At 52.6% G+C, this 15,247-nt stretch overlaps 1 protein-coding gene across 1 annotated transcript in view; it reads right to left on the bottom strand.

Moving 5' to 3' along the window:
* LOC140703702 (maestro heat-like repeat-containing protein family member 2B) overlaps window positions 1-15,247 on the bottom strand; it is a 30,013-nt gene that overhangs the window by 10,211 nt on the left and 4,555 nt on the right. The window contains exons 6-22 of the mRNA XM_078379096.1: window positions 15,017-15,109; window positions 14,753-14,835; window positions 13,801-14,173; window positions 13,267-13,371; window positions 12,887-13,025; window positions 12,280-12,320; window positions 10,994-11,129; window positions 9,853-9,899; window positions 9,261-9,368; window positions 8,724-8,843; window positions 8,040-8,366; window positions 7,236-7,513; window positions 4,323-4,483; window positions 3,948-4,090; window positions 2,936-3,037; window positions 1,755-1,878; window positions 300-409 (exon numbers count right to left, since the gene is read on the bottom strand). Of these exons, the coding sequence (XP_078235222.1) occupies window positions 300-409; window positions 1,755-1,878; window positions 2,936-3,037; window positions 3,948-4,090; window positions 4,323-4,483; window positions 7,236-7,513; window positions 8,040-8,366; window positions 8,724-8,843; window positions 9,261-9,368; window positions 9,853-9,899; window positions 10,994-11,129; window positions 12,280-12,320; window positions 12,887-13,025; window positions 13,267-13,371; window positions 13,801-14,173; window positions 14,753-14,835; window positions 15,017-15,109 (2,490 nt within the window). The remainder of the gene's footprint in view (window positions 1-299; window positions 410-1,754; window positions 1,879-2,935; window positions 3,038-3,947; window positions 4,091-4,322; window positions 4,484-7,235; window positions 7,514-8,039; window positions 8,367-8,723; window positions 8,844-9,260; window positions 9,369-9,852; window positions 9,900-10,993; window positions 11,130-12,279; window positions 12,321-12,886; window positions 13,026-13,266; window positions 13,372-13,800; window positions 14,174-14,752; window positions 14,836-15,016; window positions 15,110-15,247) is intronic.

The raw sequence follows: 15,247 nt of genomic DNA, 5'->3' as shown, positions 1-15,247 counted from the left end.
TTTCTTCCAAAACAAGGCGGCCTTGGCACTTCCCCGTTGACTCCAGCAGGTTCCCCTAGAGAACCGGAAAGGCCCCAATGTGGGCTTGGAGTTGGACAAGGACTGGAGCCTCTCCGCAAGGACACAGGACGGCTCAGGCCACCCGGATTTCATACCCAGGCACCTCATCTCAGAGATGAAGGCACTGCCAATGAGCCTGGCCATTGACTCGGCTCACTGAGAAAACAGGACTCCAACCGATTCGGGAGGTGGATGTGACCCAGGCGCTCGGGAGATTCCCACCCGATCAAGGGAATCACCTTAGCCAGTCTGGCCCAGGCCCCAGACAGATCGGTGGGGACTTCTGCCTGGAGATCACAGAGGGCAGACGTCACCTCTTTTTCTTCCGCCTCCGTGATTCTCGATCCGCCTGGAAAGAAAAGAGGGTGAATCATGTTATAAAGCCTGTGCTCTCGTTTAGGTAAAGAAATGGACTGCTTTAGAAACTGACAGAAGATAGAAATCAGAAGGACATGATTTAAATCTAGGATGGCACCACCTTCCTAGGGTATCAAAAAGCAAAAGACGATAAACCATTGAAGAACCATCTGATAAGGAAAGCTTTAAACTGGGTACGGACCAAGATCCGGGAAGAAAAGGACCAGAAAGTTCCTGAATGGGTCTCACCCACAGAAGCATTTACACAACCCACATTAATGGGGAAAAAGAAACTCTATCAAGAGTTTTAGAGATTTGTTAAAAGAGGCCTTAAGTGTGAAAATAAGGGAAGAACTAGAAGAACAAGGCACAATACTTGATTGGTGGGCAAAAACACAAAGAGACTCAAGATGTACAAGCGATAACGCAGTCGGTTTTTGTAAGGAAAACCGCATAAGTTACTTCTTCTGAATGTAAGGGAAAAACGGATTAAAATGTGGTATCGTTATCTACTAGAATTCAAAACGCAAGATGCAATAGTTAAAGAATGTATGACAAAACGGGCCCAAAATGTGGGCCACAATATTAACTGAAAGTCAGGGTCACAAATCTGGGAAGGGAATGTTGACTAAAGAAAGGAACAAACAGAGAAGCAGACCAGGAAAAAAAAATGCTGACTTGCTAGTTCGGGTTGGTTCGGGGTCGTCTAAACTGGAGGACCCAAAGTTTCCGGAATCAACTGATTTTGCCCGATTTCACCAACTTCCTACTCCATTTCACCCCGCCCCAGCCTGCCCCTTCCCTTCCCACTGCCCGCCACTGCTTCCCTGCCTTGTCCGGCCACCTCTCTCTTTCCTTTGGTGTTGGACTCCTAAAGTCATGAATTGGTGACACATAAAACCTCACTGGAAAGAACCAAAAAGGGCTCAAAGTGGAATTCACACCCACAGGGTCCCTCATTGTTAAAACTAACATGGGTCAACCTGGGATTCTTGGTGTCATCTCATGGCTAAACCAAATTGTTTGAAGGTCATCCTCGTCATTTTCTAAGCCCTGATTTGCAGGCTTGGGGATGAAGCCACCTCGAAGGGGCAGCGTTTTTCACCCTTGGGATCTGACGCCTTCAAGGAGCACCTTCTGCCTCCCCTGAGGATAATTCCCTTGTCCGTTTGTAAGTGGGGTCCATCTCAGCTGGAAAGAGGTTTCCCGGGGTCCTACATCCATCCAGGTTCACCTCCAGACAGAGTCACTCCAAGAATGCTAGCGGTCACAGAGTGAAGGCACCCATTGATTGGCCTTGAAGCCCTTGATCCCATCTCCCCCACCCACATTCTCACCTTGAATATGAATCAGGCAGCTGATACACTTGGCCGCCCACTGCCGGCATGCGATGGAGTTCTCCAGGATGTAAGGGGCTAGGAAGGATACCGCGAAACCGTAGCCTTTGAAATTCTCTCCGTCCTACCAAGAAAAGAACAAAACCAATTGAAATGGCCTTGGAAGGCCTGAGGATTTGCAGAACCGACCTCTCCTCTAAGATCTGCAGCAGAAGGGATTCTCGGAGGCCTGAAACAGACCTTACAGAGAGCCTGGTCATTGACGTGAATCGCATGTTCATCTTGCCAAGAGGCGAAGGAGGTGGCCTTCCTGTGTTTGTGAAAGCCAACTTCCAAGGGAATCCTCCTTGCCTTTGGAAGGCCAGTCCCCAAACCGAGCAAGCTCGTCTGCATCATCCCAGAGGGGAGAGGAGCTCTGGATCAGGCCTGCCCACAGCCCTTGGGGCCGCCTTCTTGTCCAGGCTTGGGACATATCAGGCTGGCATAGGTGGGAAGAGAAGCGGGGAGGAAAGCCACAGCCAGCCTGGGTCCAAGGTGAGCCCACCTGGCTGTACAGCCCTTGCTGTGGGAAGTGCTACCGGGAGGGGAGTGAGTGTCAATCGAGGAGAAGACATTCCTAGTGGAGACCCAGGGCGGTCGCCAGACTCTCGTCTCCTCTGAGACGTCTGTTCTGCAAAGTCACTTCTGCTCTTTGGTGCTGATTGAGAAGGAAACCATTCATTGCTCGTTTCTTGGACATCATCAATGATTTCCATCACTCCGAAAATGCACACCCACCCCACCCCAAGACCAAAGGCATGAAGCCTGATAGGCATCGGATGGAAGGGAACCAGATGGATGTACATATCATCACATCAGCAGAGCAGAAATGGCCTCTACCCTTCGAACGAAAGGCATTCCCTTCCATAGACACACTCAAGCTGAGTTTTCTCATGCTTGTCCCATCTGATCCGATGGCCGAGCCGACGCAGGAGAAGATGAAATCCTTATTCTAGAGAAGCCCCCGGGCTGGGAAAGGCTGGTCTAAAGTCATGGAGCCCAAGTCCAAAGACACCAAGGAGAGGGAGAGTTTTGCCTCTTTCCGGGGAGCCTTCCTGAATATCGGGACTCTTCCCACAGGGTCTTCTGGTCGGCCAGCAAGAGGAGGAGGAGGAGGCGGAAGGAAGAGGAGGAGGACTCACCGGAAGACGAAAGCTGGCCTGGAAGGGAGCCAGAACCTGGAAGCTGGCCTGCAGGGCCCTCTCTCGGCTCCACTCACACTCCAGGAACCAGGGCTCGATCAGCTGGAGGCCAAGCAAGAACACAGACCCGTTTATGAGACCTCTCTGAGGGGCAAACCTTTTCCATTTTACAAACATATTCTGCTTTTCCTTGAGATATCCCCCAGCCGGATGGGAGCCACGTAGCCCATCTGGCTGCCAAACACAGCTGGTCATTCATGGCCCGGTGGGTGAAATGTGGAAACGGTGAGAGAGAGGGAAGGCTCCCCCCCCCCCCAATCTACATGTTGTGGATCATCCCTCATTCGAGCACTCCCGGAGAGCTCAGGGGTTCAGGGCTCTGGCTGTGGAAGTCAGAGGTGGGGGGTTCGATTCCTCACTCGGCCTCCTCGAGGAGGGCCCAGACTTAGGCCTCCCTTCCGGCTCTGCCGTTCTAAGAGGAAACATCACTTTGCTCTTGAGGAAAGCTTTCGTGTCTGAGAGATCAGTCTGGGCGATGCAGACTGGCTGGGACAGGTTGAGAGGAGGGCCACGAGGGTGATCCGGGGACCGAAAACCAAGCCCTGTGAGGAAAGACGGAAGAAACTGGGCATGGTTAACCTTGAGGAAAGAAGGCCGAGAGGTGGTCACACCGAGGAGGGGCAGGAGGGGTTCTCAGTCATGCCAAAGCGCATCAGCACGTAAGGGGATGATGGACTCAAGGGACAGGAAAGCAGATTCCTGTTGAACGATGGAACCAAGGAGCCGGCCGAGCGCTCCGACACTGGAGGCCCTCCAGAGAAAGTTGGACAGCTGCGTGTCAGATCTAGTTTGATCCTATATAAATACTGAAATGATCTGATGGTGACAATTCGGACAATATGGTAATTACAGATTATCCTCAATTTATAGTTTGACCATGAAATTGGCAAAGTTTCTGCAATACTGAATGTAAATGCCAATCCAGGGGATTTCCTTTTGGGTTTATGCTTACCTGGAACATGATATCAATCCTCTCTGTGGTTGGCTCTTCTGTAACGAGGACGTCGAAGAGTTTCCCCATGGCCTCAACGGATCTGGTGTACATGAGCTGAAAGGACAACCCAGGGAGTGAGGCCCGAGAGCTACACCGTTCCCCTGACGCCATGGGCTCCTCATAAACCAGGGGGTGGGCAAAGCGAGGCCCAGCAAAGAGTGGAAACAAACAGACATTGACCGCACAATGACATTAGGCTGTTTAAGAGGCCTTTGCGGTTAAAAAAAAAAAAAAGCAAAGCAACGTTTCAGCCTTCTATCCTCTTCTATATTGCATCCTCCTATGCAATCGGATGTTTCGGGAAAGCTCCCATCAGAGGTTAAAAAGGAAGACCTAGAAGAAAACCTGCCTGACATACCTCGATGTTGGACGCATCCTGTTCATCATTTGCTATCCTTTTAAGACGCTCCAGGGGAGGGAGGAGAAAGAGGCTCTTGATGACTCCGTCCAGCATTTCCCGGAGAGCTTCCACTGGCAGGCGCGGTTTGAGGTGGCTAGCAAAAGGAAGGTAGATTGAGAATCCAGACAGAGGTTTACAAAGGTGCCAGGCAGAAAGGCAGCCCAAATCTCAGCCTGGCTCTTTCTCATTCTGATCTACATGTGATAGCATCGTGACAAGAAATCAGACTGTGTCTGGCTCTGTATAATCATTGGCGAGTGGGCAGGGCAAGGACAGCAGCTTTGGAGGACTGTGTCTCTGGAGGGAAACCCTGTGGCCTTGACGTCAGCTGGCAGCCTCACTTCCCTGCCCGTCTCGTGCCCGTCAACCAAACGCACTGACAGGGGAGCCCCCCTGTCACATCGAAGAGCCGCCCCCGCCCCACACCAGTTGCTGCCTGAGGGAGGCCTCCCTAGCCCAGCTGGCCTCTCCGTTGCCTATCGATAACTTACCTCAGGGAGACTAAGGCCGAGATGGTTGCTGGGAGAAGGGAGCTTCTCAGGTTTTCGAGGCGCTCCGTCCCAAGAAAGGCCTGAAGACCCCCGTGGTGGTGGTGGTGGTGGTGGTGGTGGTGGAAGGAGCAAAAAGGAAGGAAAAACAAGAAGGAGGGGGAGGAGAGATGAGGGTTTCATCCACTCAACAGAGGATACGACCAAAATGCTTTCTAAAATCGCCCAGAAGGGGGTTGAAGGTGCTTTCCTGAGGGGGAGTCCTGTCTTTTCCACGGACAGCCATTCCCCGAGGTGTTGGGGCAACAACCGTTCTGAGCAGAGCTGCCGGCTGGACGCTTTGCTCCCAAGGAGACCCCTCCCCAAAGAGCGGGTGGGGCTCTCGTGGTGGAAGCCCTCCAAGAAGGGTCTCCCTGGCGGAGCTTCCAAAAGTCTCCTTTGTGCCATGAGGAAGACCCCCCCCCCGGGTCTGAAGAGACGCCCCCTCCCTCTGGGCTTTCTGGGAACCCCACCGGACCCTTCGGGTGTCCCACCCCCCCCCCCACGTTGCTTACCAACAAAGCCTCCAAGAGCTCTTTTTTGCAGCCCAGCTGGAAGTTCCCGTCCTGGGCTTCAGAGATGGCTTTGCAGATGCTGGCGACGCTCTCGCAGAAGAGCAGCTTCAGGTGGGTGTCCTGTCTTGCCTAAAAGAAACCAATTGTCATCATCCTCCTCTTTTGGTACTGGTACCAAATGTATGTCTACAATCTGCTTGTTTAACTTCCCTCAGCAGGGAGATCATGAACCTGGGGGCAGCCCCTGAGAAGGCTTCCTCTTGCCTCCCCACCAGATTCGCCTCGAACGATGGTGAGTCTCTCTCAGAAAAGATCAAACCCGAGAGAAGGATGTGGTTCAAAGAGCCTTGCCCAAAATCAGGAAGGATTTCGTTCAAAACTCTGCGAAACCACCAGCCACAGAAATTGCAGTGAGCAGACACGAATTCCACGGGGGTGGGAAGGAACCCCTTTTAAGGAATTCTGTCGGCCTATCAAGCTGATTTCTCTCGGGTCCCTCCACCTCAAGAAAGAAGCCTCCTCAAGGGTTGATCGTGTGAGGATCCTTTTGCAGCCCTGCCACCTTCTGAGAGCCAGCATGCTATAGCCAGTTGAGTTTGGAACGGGGCTCAGATCGCGGCCTGGCCCTGGGAACTCGCGAGCGGGAGTCAACCCTGGAGGCCTTCAAGAGCCAACTGGACAACCCTCGGTCGGATCTGCTTTGATTCGGATTCCTGCCTCGAGCAGAGGGTTGGACTCGATGGCCTCCCAACTCCAGGATTCCAGGATTCCAGGGTGAGCTTGGTGTGAACGTCTCCCACCCTCTGGAAGCCGCACGAGGGCTGCCATCCAGAAGCGACTGGACAGGGCAACAACAATAGCAAGCCCCCCCCCCCGGTTCATGCTGTCTGGCGGCATCTCTCTAGGATTCCTCAAGTGGGGGGAGGAGTTGATTATCATCATCATCATCATCATCATCATCATCATCATCATCATCATCATCATCATCATCATAGTAGGACAAGAGATTCCACTAGGGGAAATGCCACATATGAATAGGGACCCTAGCAGGGGCCCTCCATCCTGCTTCCACTTCAAGGGGAAAAATTCGGACACGGAGGTGCCCGATCACACCCTCAGATCTGCGACAGCTTACCTTGCTCTCAATTTTGACTCCCAGGACCTGAAAAATAAAATGGAGAAACTGACCTCTTTGCACAAGCCTAGAAAGGCAGCTGGCCTTTTTTAAATTTATTTTTTAAAATGTTAAGGACACAGGCCTTGGGCCAGGGGATAAACGGCTTTGCTATGCAAATGGCGCAGAATCATCAGAGGGGTTTCCCCCTCAATGGTCTGGATTTTTCTTGAATGGTTCTGAATGGAAAAAGCCCAAAACTGAATGCTTCTTGGCAGATGTCACCTCTTCCTTGCTAGGAAGGAGGGAACTGAGATTTCGGGATTGAGACAGGCATTTAAGAGAGAGATCAATTCTCTCTCTCTCTCTCTCTCTCTCTCTCTCATTCTTTCTTTCTCTTTGTTTTGGCTCCCAGAAAGAGATTTCCTCAGAGCCAGATGCCTAGACAATCCAAGATGAGCACTGAAAGTGGCCACTCATGAAACAAAACCTACAAAATGCAAGTGGTGAAGGTGAGGGAAGTCAGCTACTATGGCAACCAGACATCTTTTACCACTTGAGGAGCACCACTTCTGAATAGGAGCTAAGCGTCTCATCTGCTTCAGTTCTCAGTGAGGCAAGAAAAGGCTAATGGCAGCACCCTGAGACACACAAGCTGCAACGTGGCACCTGAATTTTAGGGCAGGTCACTTTGGCTGGTTTCTGGAGTACAGTGAACTCCCTCTCTTCCATTCCCACCCCTCCCCACAGCGACCTGCTCCCTCCGTGCCCCATTTCACCAGAATCCAACCCTCCGACCCCCTTCTACTTCTTACCTGGAAGCTCATCCTGTAAAGGTCGAGGACTTTTTTCAGGATCTCTGCCTCCCCACTCTTCAACAGGAGCTCTTTGGGGGCCCGGATGGCAACCCGGCCATAGGCCAGAATCAGGGTCTTAAGGAGGTGCCCTCGCCTGCCAGTCTTGTAATCCTAAGTAGGCAACAGAAAGGGGTGTTTTGGCAAGGTGGCAGCTGCTACCTTATCATCTGTTTGTCTGTCTGTCTCTCTGCCCGTTTCCCTCTTCTGTCCCTTCTTTGATCGCCAGGGCAGCAGGATTGATTTGGTTTTATCAAATTACTTATGTCCTGTGATCTGGGGGTGAGTGGGGGAAGGCGGACTGACTTTCCACCATTAAAAATGCTTCAGGATTGTATGCTTAACTTCAGTTTTTGGGTGTTGGAAACAATCCAGCACTCCACCTGTCTCATCTGCAGAAGCCCAGGGGCTGAAATCCTGTTGAGCAGCTCCGCAGGCACAATGATTCTGTGCACAAATCGACCGCAGAAGATGCCGCTTGGTGACAGGCTTCTCTTGGCAATTTTGGGGTTCTGCACCCTGAAATTGCCATCAAGCAGCAACAATGGGCTCATAATGAGCAGGGATTTGCCACCAATGATGATGATGTCATCCCCAGGTGCAGGTGGAGCTGCCCAACAGGAATTCAGCCACGGAATGCACTGCTGAGTCGTATGTCAACACTTAGGTAAATCCCATCAGTTGAGCAAACCTCCTCATTCTGCAGCCAGCGATCCCATGGAATGTGAAGATGAATGGCTGGCATCAGAGGAGGCTCAGGCTCCAGTTTTAGATCCTGTTGAATCCAGGGTGGCTTATTTGAGAGTTGGCATTGACCTGCTGGCCCCGGCCGCTGGCTTACCTTATGGTGAGTGAGGAGGGCAGACAGCCCCATCTTGAGATCCATGCCAGCTCTGCAGTCGTCCAAGGTGGCCAGGGTCAGATCTAAATGGTCCAGCGCAGCAAAAGAAAGGATTTCGGCAACTTTCTGTAAGGGGGGGTGGGGGGAGAGGGGACCGAGAGAGAGAAAAAAATTGGAGAAGGGATGCTGATGTGAGAAATGACTGAAACTGGATTAGATCTCCCCGTGTGGAAGGGAGGGAAGACCACCCCTAGCACACCATCATGTTCCTGACTCTGTGGCATCCTAGCACAGCCAGGTGCTCTTCACTCCCTTGCAATGTTGTGGAGGGTTTCAACTTAAGAGAGGTAGAAAAACCATCTTGGTTGAACAGCAGGGCGTCCATCTATTAAGAAGCCGCCACCGTCCCCACCCCCAAAGGACAAAAGAGACGCCAGGTGGGTACAGAACTCTGAAGGCTGCCCTGAATCGCTAGAGGCTCACCTCTTTCTCGGCTGCTTCCAAATAATTGGCGTTCTCAATCAAACGCTCCAGCCAGTGCAGGACGTACGTGCGGTCCGCGCAGCAGGCCAGTGACAAGCCCAGGACTTGATAGAGGACGCTCTGAAAGAGAAGGAGGGGTAGACCGGGGGGGAGGTTTCAGTCGAACAATCGGACACCTGTCTAGATCTTTGGGTCGGCGGTCCTTCACTGGAGGCCGTCCAGCAGAGGCTGGACAACTCCGGCCGAAATCCGGTTGCTTGGTGTGGAAAGTGGCCCTCAAGAAGGCCCACTGAAGCAACAGAATCCTGAGGGAGGCGTTGACCCATCCGACCCCCGCCCATTCAAGGGGCCTCCACCAGGGCGACTTCCTAGGCGAAGCAACAGGATTTCCGCCACTATGTTCTGCAGCAGCTGCTTTGGACGAATGTTGGCTGAGAGGGACTGAGGTCTCCCCCAGGTTGCAGCAGCTTTCCACGCTCGGGGGAGAAGCTGAGGGGCCACAGGACTGCAGTTTTTACAAGAAACGGGGGAACGAACCTTTTCAAGGGACCCGTCCGCATAGCTGCCCATCTGATCTTCCAGGGCTAAGATCAGGTTCTTGGTCCACCTGTCGTCCTCCATGGTCTTCAGGGACCTCCTCAGGATCTAAGGGGGAGAGCATGAATGAATCCAGACATTTGGTTCACAAGGGCCTCGACGTCTGCTCCTAAGACTCCACTCCTGCCCTTTCCCCTGCCCAAATGCCTTAAAAATGTCCTTGGAAAATCACTTCTTAAAGAAATGGAGACTATGACTTCCCACCGGAGCTGAGGGGAAAAGGAGCTAAGCACTCTCTTCACCTAGTCTAAAGCCAATGGGCTGCCAAACCGGAGAGCCAAAATGGACCAGCTTGGTCTCCGAGTCAAACACTGGGGGAGGACGGTTCTCCGCTGTGTCCTACGTCGTCTACACCTGTCTGTCCTTCTTCCCATTTGCTGCCCAGGGCATCTGACTTCACAGGCTCTTCCTTTTTGCCCTCAGGCTAATGGACCAGAGACCAGGACCCCCTCCCCGCCCCCAGCCTGGTCTGTCGAAGAGATCCCTCTTCTCCCTCCAGCCAGTTCCAGGTCGAAGAAGAGCAGAACCTCACCTGCAGAAGCTTCTGCTGCCACTCAGGTTGGCTTCCTCTGGTGCCTTCTGGAAGGAAAAGAGGACATCGTTGTACCAACTCAATTGAGACGGGGGTGGGTGGGTCTGGGTGTGATGTAGAGTTTGGGACCGTATTTTTCAAGAGTAGTACTTGAGCCATGACTTCTTGAAATGGAATATGTTGGTCATCCCTCACTGTTTAAAGAGGAACGTCCTACTAACGTACTCTTAAAAATAGGCAAAAACCTCCCTCTTAGAGACCCCCAGGCAGGATTTTGAAAGGCATCTCTAAATATAATTGGCTACATGTGAAAAAAGTAGGCAAAAGTAATGCTGTTTACCAATTGTGGTGCTATTTCACAAGAATAACATTTCCTTACTATCCCTCAAACTAGCCGAGGATGGTCAACATCATCACTTGGAACACATGACTTTCACACTCTAGGTGTGTCATGCACAAGGTGCAGACATTTTTCACAATCTTTCAAGTACCAAATGGTAGGAAAATCAGTCCTGTTTTTATTGTCTGTGCCCTGTTTTTGTGTGTACCCTATTAGTAAACATCGTGATCTTTACATATAGACTCAATATATATATAGAGAGAGAATTACAATGTTCCGACATCACCAAAATGACTAAAGTTCTCTGACATATTAATAGAATCCATGTAAAAATACAAATAGAAAATGAATGTATGATACTAAAGTAACATAACTATTTCCTTACTGTTTCCTTTATGAATTTGAAAACTGCTCAGAGACTTGAAGCCACCCCCCATGCCTGCCAGAACCTATATAGAGGTCCACCTGCTTCGTGTACGTCCCGGGGGGGGGGGGGGGGCTGTCTAGGGAAGCACTTCAGAACTGGGGCAAAAGGTCTGAAAAGGCAAACCTACTTTTGGATTGCTAGGTGCTCCTGAATTCGTCCAGGAAAAAATCCAAAATCAGGTGAACAGATAAAACAAATGTCAGGAACTTTAGAAAAATGGAAGCAAGATCGAGGGGCCTTCTGGAAGACAGCGCTATTCCTCAGAGAGCTTGCAAAGTGAAGCGCAGCACTTTTAAGATTTTGAGAGGGGCCGGGGGGGGCGGGAAAGCATTTCACCATGAATCCTTCTGTCAGGCACCCATCGGGCGACCTACCTGCCTGGCAATACCCCCAAATCGCTGGGATTTGCTGCGCCCACAGCTGACCGACGGCCTCGTGGATGTCAGCTCTCAGGGCGTGCAGAAGCTGGAGGGCCCAGAAGCCTCTTTGGCTCCCAGAGGAGGACAATACCTGTAGGCAGGAGAGGAGACATGAGAAAGGAGGGCCCCCGAAGGAGAAGCGAGGACTCACTCGTCCATCTCTAACTGCCAGCGGCTCAGATTCAGGAGCAGTTCCTCTGCTGGAAATAGGCAGGCAATCGCCCTCCCGAGAGGAGGGGGGTCCCAGGGACCCGTTGGCGCCTTCTCTGTTCGGTCCATTTTCTATCCGGGGGGGGGAAGGTCCTGCGCTGGGCAACATCCCGGCCTTGAAGAGGATGTTCAAAAAAAGGCTGCTCCCCGAAGCCTCGGAGGGCATCCTCTCGTCAGGCTCTGGTGGCAACGATGCCACCCTTCGTGCCATCGCCTGGTTAGTCTGATTTATGAGCTGCGGTACGGATGGTTTTGATGTCCTTGGTTTATATGAGATGCGTTGCTTTTAGATGATGTTCTATTTATTGTCCTTTATTATTATTATTTTTTACATAAACCGCCCAGAGTAGTGCCTAGCATTACGCAGGCACTATCCTAACTTACAGTATGCTTTCCTTAGGATTCTGGGTCTCTCCGCTGGATTTGGATGGGAGAGCCCTTCCACTAGATGACACCATCCCACAGAAAACTGCCCCCCAAAAAAGCAAGTGGGTGGTTTCCTCACTGAGAGACCAGAACAAGACCGGGACGTCTTCTCTAGTTCCCTCTCGTGGCCCCTTCGGTTGTTGCGTTTTCAGTTTTTTACACAAGCGGGGGAGCTGGTTGGCCCCAGCAGGGCTGAGGGCTGCATTTTGCCTCTCCCTGGGCTGTCATGAAGCCAGCTAACAATATTGCAGCTGAAGGAACTTTCCGATCCTTCGGGGAGTTCCTTTCTTCCTACATTTCTCGTTAGCCCTCCTTTAACTAATTTTCTGCAATGAAGAAGGCAACGACATCTCCTTTCAAAGGGGGGGACGGGGAGCACTTTGCTACGGGATGGCCAGAAGGGTCTCCCACTCAGCTCCCCAGCCAGCGTACTGGGCCGAAGAGGTTTCTGCAATACCTCTCTTTTGGAATCCCTGCACCGAGAAGCCACCACACACTCTGGGAAATGGGAGGTCAAGGAACTGAGAGGACCTTACACATCCATACTCTCCTCCCACCCACCCCCCAAGACAAAAACATAGATGCTTTTTCTAAGCATTGCTCACCAGAAGCCGTCCGAAAATTTCTTGCGGACTTGGAAGCTTTACTAAAAGGAGAAGAACAGGGGTAGGGGGGGGGAAGGACGTTAGTGATGCAAGCTCTGGAATCATGGAAAGGTTTCCCACTGTTCCTCATCTCCTTCCCAGGTCTAGTCACTAGGATCCTTCCAGCAACGGACCGGGCTCCTTCGGAAAGCCACAAAAGGACATGGAGGTCTGGGGTGGGCCAGAGGTGGGCCGGCTCCTTTCTGGAGCGCCCCGGACTCCCCTTGGCCCAAGCTTTCACTGAGAAATAGGAGGATTCCCCTTCCCTCCGGGCTCAAGGAACGGCGAGTCTCCTTCAAGCCCAGAGGCCCTGCCTTGCATCTTATCACATTGATCTCTGGCCCCTCTGGGGGTGCTCTGGCCTGGGTTTTCCTGGGACGTCTCTGACATTGGCCCCTGGAAGGCTACCCACCCACCTGAGACCTCTTCAACGCATGACCTCTCCAAAGGAGAGAGGGATCCATTCCTTCCCATGGGAAGTGAGGTGAGTGCCAATCCCACCCAGCCATGCACAGTTCAAGCCCAGGGGACTGCCTTTGGTACCCAACCAACCCACTGACCAACTGACCTCCTCTGCAGGATCCCAGGAAGAGGACGGATCCTTCCGGCCGAAGGACGGCCAACTCCTTAAGGCATCTGCAGAGCGGGGTCAGTGCTGGCGTGTATTCCGGAGGAAGCAAGAAGGATAACAGCTTCGGCCACAGAGCCTGCCAAGAGGAGAGAGGGGACCGTCAGAGAATCAGAGTCCAGCCTCGGTCTGGGGTAGCTCGGCATCACAGATTGGGGCCAGGCTGGCGTTCTCTTCCCCGAGTGTCGTAGGATTGCTGGGAAATAAAGCGCCCCCCAGGCTAAAATGCCAGCTCTCTCCCCGCCTGACCTCACCCCGAGTAGGAAGAGGGGTGAAACTCCTCCGGTCTTCTGAAGGGCAAATCCACCCAAGACACTCACTTTAAACATCCCGGTGGCCGAAGTGTTGACGTGTTCCAGGACCTCGATGGACAAGTCCTGGACATCGGCTTCCCTTGGCATCAGGCCTCTGGCACTGTCTCTGACCTGCCGTACACAGACACACAAGAACCACAGAAACAACCAGGTCAGGAAACCAGAACCGTCTCCAGAGAAAAGGCCCCCCCTCCCAAAAAGCGCCCCTTCACCCGCGGGGAGTGACACAAGCACAAAGCTTGCGCACCTCGGAAGCGTTTGAGCCAGACAGTGGTGGCAGCACCCGGAGGAGGTGCCCCTGTGCCAAGGTGGAACCCAGCCAAGGCTGGAACGAAAAGGAGGGACTCGGACACACAAACACACACACAGATGGGAGGGCCTCTTCCCCACCCAGCCGATTCCAAGAGGGGCTCGACTGCACACCCACCCCTGCACAATGTTTCCAACCAGTGCACTCCTGATGATGGAGGGATGATGGAACGCCTACTAGACCCAGAGCTTGGGAAACGTCTTTTGGAATGGCAGAAGGCAGGCGCTCACGAGACAGGCAGGCCCAGAGAGGCCTCCCGATGGGCTTGGAAGGGGTCCCCGAGTCGCCTCGTCCCTGCCAGAGGAAGGATCTCTCGGGGCTCTTTCACGCTGACTTACCCCTTGACTGGTATGAACGGCAACTTGACGGAAGAGGTAGGTGACCATCTCCCATTCCAGACATCCCTCGACCTTCGGGGAGCTCAGGAGCTCCTTCAGGAAGAACAGGGTCGCTTCCCTCGCCTGGCAAAAAAAGGGAGGAAAGTCATCTCGTCGGTTGCCTCTCCAAGTCTGCCTCCCGTGCTGAAGAAACCCCATCTGAGGCGGGATCCGGAAGCCCCTAAAAGCGCCTTGGGAGGAGAGCTCCTGGTCCCGCCGGCCATTCCTTCAGCAAGACCAGAGCCTGCTTCCTGCCAGGGAACGTTTCTGAGGACTGGAACCTCCTTCTCTCGGCCTTTACTCTCTCTGTTGAGCAGACTCAGGTCGTGCAGATGTCTCCTGGCTGTGGCTCCTGTTTGGACTCCCTGGCAATTTCACTGGGGCCCCGGCAGGGATTCGTTATTGCCAGAGTTTGGACAATTCTTTTTTTTTTTTTTTTTGGTATGCTTTTCTTTTTCCTCCCTCCCTCCCTCCTCCTCCTCCTCCTCCTCCTCTTTCTTTTGGATTATAGAGCTAACATCACACAGCCAGAATGGTCTTTTTTACTATAGTACAAAAAAAGTAAATTTCTTTTTGGTTGGGCGTGGAAACCACTTTCCATCCGGACTGCATGGTTTACTCTGAATCCCCTCAATGTTGGGCCTCACCCTATGTCTGTGTTGGGTTGCAAGACTTTGCTTTTACTCCTGGCTTGGAAAGCCAGAGAGACCTTTCTGCCTTGCACCCACGTCTCTAGGCCCTCGTCTTCATCTCAGCTCATAACGTTCTCCTTGTGGCGATGGGATCCACCCTTCCTCTCCATGACGTGAAAGAGGCTGGAGAGATCTCCAGATCACCAGAAGTGAGAGCAGCAAAGCTCTTGGGGAGTGGGATGATTTTCAGGCTGCTCTGGGATGGGGTGAAAACTATCCCGCATCCCTGTGTCAGCTGGAGGATTCTGGGCAGTGTCACCTAGTGGTGCCACTCTTCTGATTTCTTTCTAGCACACCCCCCGGGCATGTGGAGAACAACCAACGGGGGCTTCCGTTTTGGGTGGGAGGGATCGCCATCAGAGCCTTCTCTGACTTACCTTGCTGAACGTGGACTTCTCAAGAGTCCGGAAGACCTTCTTGAGGTTTGGGGGATGACAGTCCACGCAGCCCTCCAGGAACACATAAAGTCCCTAAAAAGAAAACACAGGCGGGGGGGGGGGGGAGAGAGAAGTCAGTGTCTGTTTGGTGGTGTGCCTTTTCTCAGCCATGCAAATTGAGCCCCCGGGGCTGAAGAGCAGCAGGACCGCTTCCTGGGCAGGACAGTGGTC

This window comes from Pogona vitticeps, chromosome 7 (genome assembly GCF_051106095.1).
Source record: "Pogona vitticeps strain Pit_001003342236 chromosome 7, PviZW2.1, whole genome shotgun sequence".
NCBI lineage: Eukaryota > Metazoa > Chordata > Lepidosauria > Squamata > Agamidae > Pogona > Pogona vitticeps.
Note: the sequence above shows the minus strand (reverse complement) of the source record. Positions and strands in the feature narration are given on the sequence as shown.